We start from the raw sequence: 2319 nt of genomic DNA, 5'->3' as shown, positions 1-2319 counted from the left end.
CTTGCACAAAATCCGTGCCTCTAACATGTGTGCTGAGTTTGGACCTAAGCTGTGACCCCCAGGCACTGCAGGCTTCCACCTCAAAACTTTCCAAGAGCAAAGCAAGAATTCTGTGAGGACAAAACAAACCCATCCCCTGAAACAGCATTTGCCACCATTTTTCCTAAAGGATCAGAGCTGTCCCTGAGCTTCCAAGAGAGGAGCCAGCTTGGGAACTTTTAGCCCCTCCCTTTCCTGGAGGCGGCTTCTGAGATGCCCCCGTGAGAGCTTCGCCCCGAGGCCGAGTGCCGCCCCCATCTCAGATGCTGCACACCTCTGCAGCAGCCAGGGAAAACCTGCCCAATACACCTTCCATGGGTATTGGGCAGGAGGGACAAGCTCAGCACCTCCTGATTTGGAGGAGCCACTCTAGTGTCTATTCACTGGCATTCCCTGTAAATTCTGCCTCGGAAGACCTCTTGCCTTAGAAGGGGAGGCCATACCTGAGAGATGCTCTGTGACATCCAGCAGAGCTTGGCCCTTCAGTTCACTCCTGCGGTGGCTGAACTCTTTCATCAGGGATACTTTATCTACAAGGGAAACACATGTTTCTGCTCTCTCTTCCGAGGTCATAAGAGAAAGGACAGTGGGGAGGGAAAGGGCAGGGGCAACTACATTTTGTAAAAGAAAGGAAATTCCTGTTGATTTTTGAATCCTTTTCTTCTTTCCTTCCAGCCTACTTGGGAGGATTTTAAATTCCAAAAGAAAAGCTCTCCTTTCACATTTTAAATCCAAAGTTGTCTGCTGTACCAGGAGCTATGTTAAACATTTTACATCAGGGACCTCAAGACTTCAATCACACGTAAGCAGTGAAAAGGTTTTGCATCCCAGAGCTTTGCAGAAGTGCTCTTCTCTCTCCCCTATGGAAAAGGGTGAGAAGGCTCCAAAATTCCCACCTCCATTCCCACCTGAAGGATAAGCTGTTTTTAAATTGTCAGGTTACCTGTGTGGATCTAGGGACAAGACTCCAAGTTACTCATACAAGAGCTATTACTGCTCAGTGCCTCAGTAGCCTGTGGGTTTCTGTAACATCTGTGAAATCAGATCTTGGCAGAGAGACTGGAAAATGAACTGATTTCCCAATACTTGACCGGCGTATGTATTTTGGTTTTCCTTGTGCCTATCTGTTGCGGTTTTGGGGGTCTGAATTTGCTGTTGCCTGCATTGGCCTACAAGCCTCCAGTCCTACCACTCTAATAAGCCAAGGCAAGCTTTTCCTGGAGACAGAACGTGTGTGGGATGAAGTTTGGTCCCTCACAGGGTCACCAGGGCTGGCAGTGACAAAGCAGGCAATCTGCTTCATTGGGAAACACTACAGAGCTACACCCCAGTGTGGGTTTCAGTAGCAGGGTATTATTAAGAGCTCCTTTCCTGCATGAGATACAAAAAGGAGGTCCCAAATGATCTTCATGCAAGCATGCAGTAAAGAACTGATCCTGCTGTCCTAATGAAGCTAATGCCTATAATGTGGAGCCTTCCAGGAGGCTGCTCTGCAGAGGTTCTGATGCACCAGTGTCCCTTCATGCCAACAGCAAAGCTATTCATTTGGGAAGTCAGCTGGGGCCCAGGCAAACTCCAAAAATTCCAGCAAAGCTGTAGTCCAGCACTTCCTCTTCAGACAAGCAGCACAGAGCCAAGGGCTCCTGGGACTTTTGGGAAATGCTGATGCACATTCAAGCCTGGTGGGGGACTGGTGCGTAAGGACTGCACCTGCACAGCTTCTGGTGGATGTCAGCTGGAGGTTTCCACAGACAACAACAGCTGTCAAGGCACTCAGCGTTCTCTTGACTCGCAGAGGCAGAGACACACTTGAGGAGAGTCCATGCCAGGGCTCAGCCTTACCTAAGTGAGCCATGGATTCTTCCAGCGCTTTCACAGCTGCGGCATAAACCCCGGGGTCCTTTGAGTTTAGGTTGTTTGTTATTCCTTCAACCAGACAGATGATCACCGGGTTTAAGCCATCTTTCAGGATGCCTACGATTTCAGCCAGCACGTCCAGCGCCTTCTGCTTCACTTTCTTGTGCATATCACCAAGTCTCGGGACAAAATCAATGTTGGTATGGACTCAGAGGCTGCCCAGAGCTTGGTGCCCTTCATGAAGCCTTTGCCTTCTTTCTCTGGGTCATTGATGCAGACTCCGAAGAAGCTGTAGAGAGTGCACAGAGCCTGTTGCACTCCATGAACCACTTGACTTCTTCCTCTGAGTTCCTGATAGGGAATCAGAAGTTATAGATCAGGTAAAAGGGAAGAAGTGAACAGGGTGAACTGATACCTTTACAA

General features: G+C 49.1%; 1 protein-coding gene across 1 annotated transcript; it reads right to left on the bottom strand.

The window, feature by feature from the left end:
• Positions 1 to 6: 6 nt before the first annotated feature.
• LOC108445642 (protein FAM179A-like) lies at positions 7 to 2086 on the bottom strand. The gene is made up of 2 exons (XM_017730171.1): positions 1882 to 2086; positions 7 to 569 (listed from the first exon to the last, which is right to left on the bottom strand). Exons 1-2 carry the CDS (start codon positions 2063 to 2065, stop codon positions 409 to 411), a joined length of 345 nt encoding a protein of 114 aa, XP_017585660.1. The 5' UTR covers positions 2066 to 2086; the 3' UTR covers positions 7 to 408.
• Between the last annotated feature and the right edge of the window lie 233 nt (positions 2087 to 2319).

This window comes from Corvus brachyrhynchos, unplaced genomic scaffold, assembly GCF_000691975.1.
Source record: "Corvus brachyrhynchos isolate BGI_N302 unplaced genomic scaffold, ASM69197v1 scaffold101, whole genome shotgun sequence".
In the NCBI taxonomy this organism is placed as follows: domain Eukaryota; kingdom Metazoa; phylum Chordata; class Aves; order Passeriformes; family Corvidae; genus Corvus; species Corvus brachyrhynchos.
Note: the sequence above shows the minus strand (reverse complement) of the source record. Positions and strands in the feature narration are given on the sequence as shown.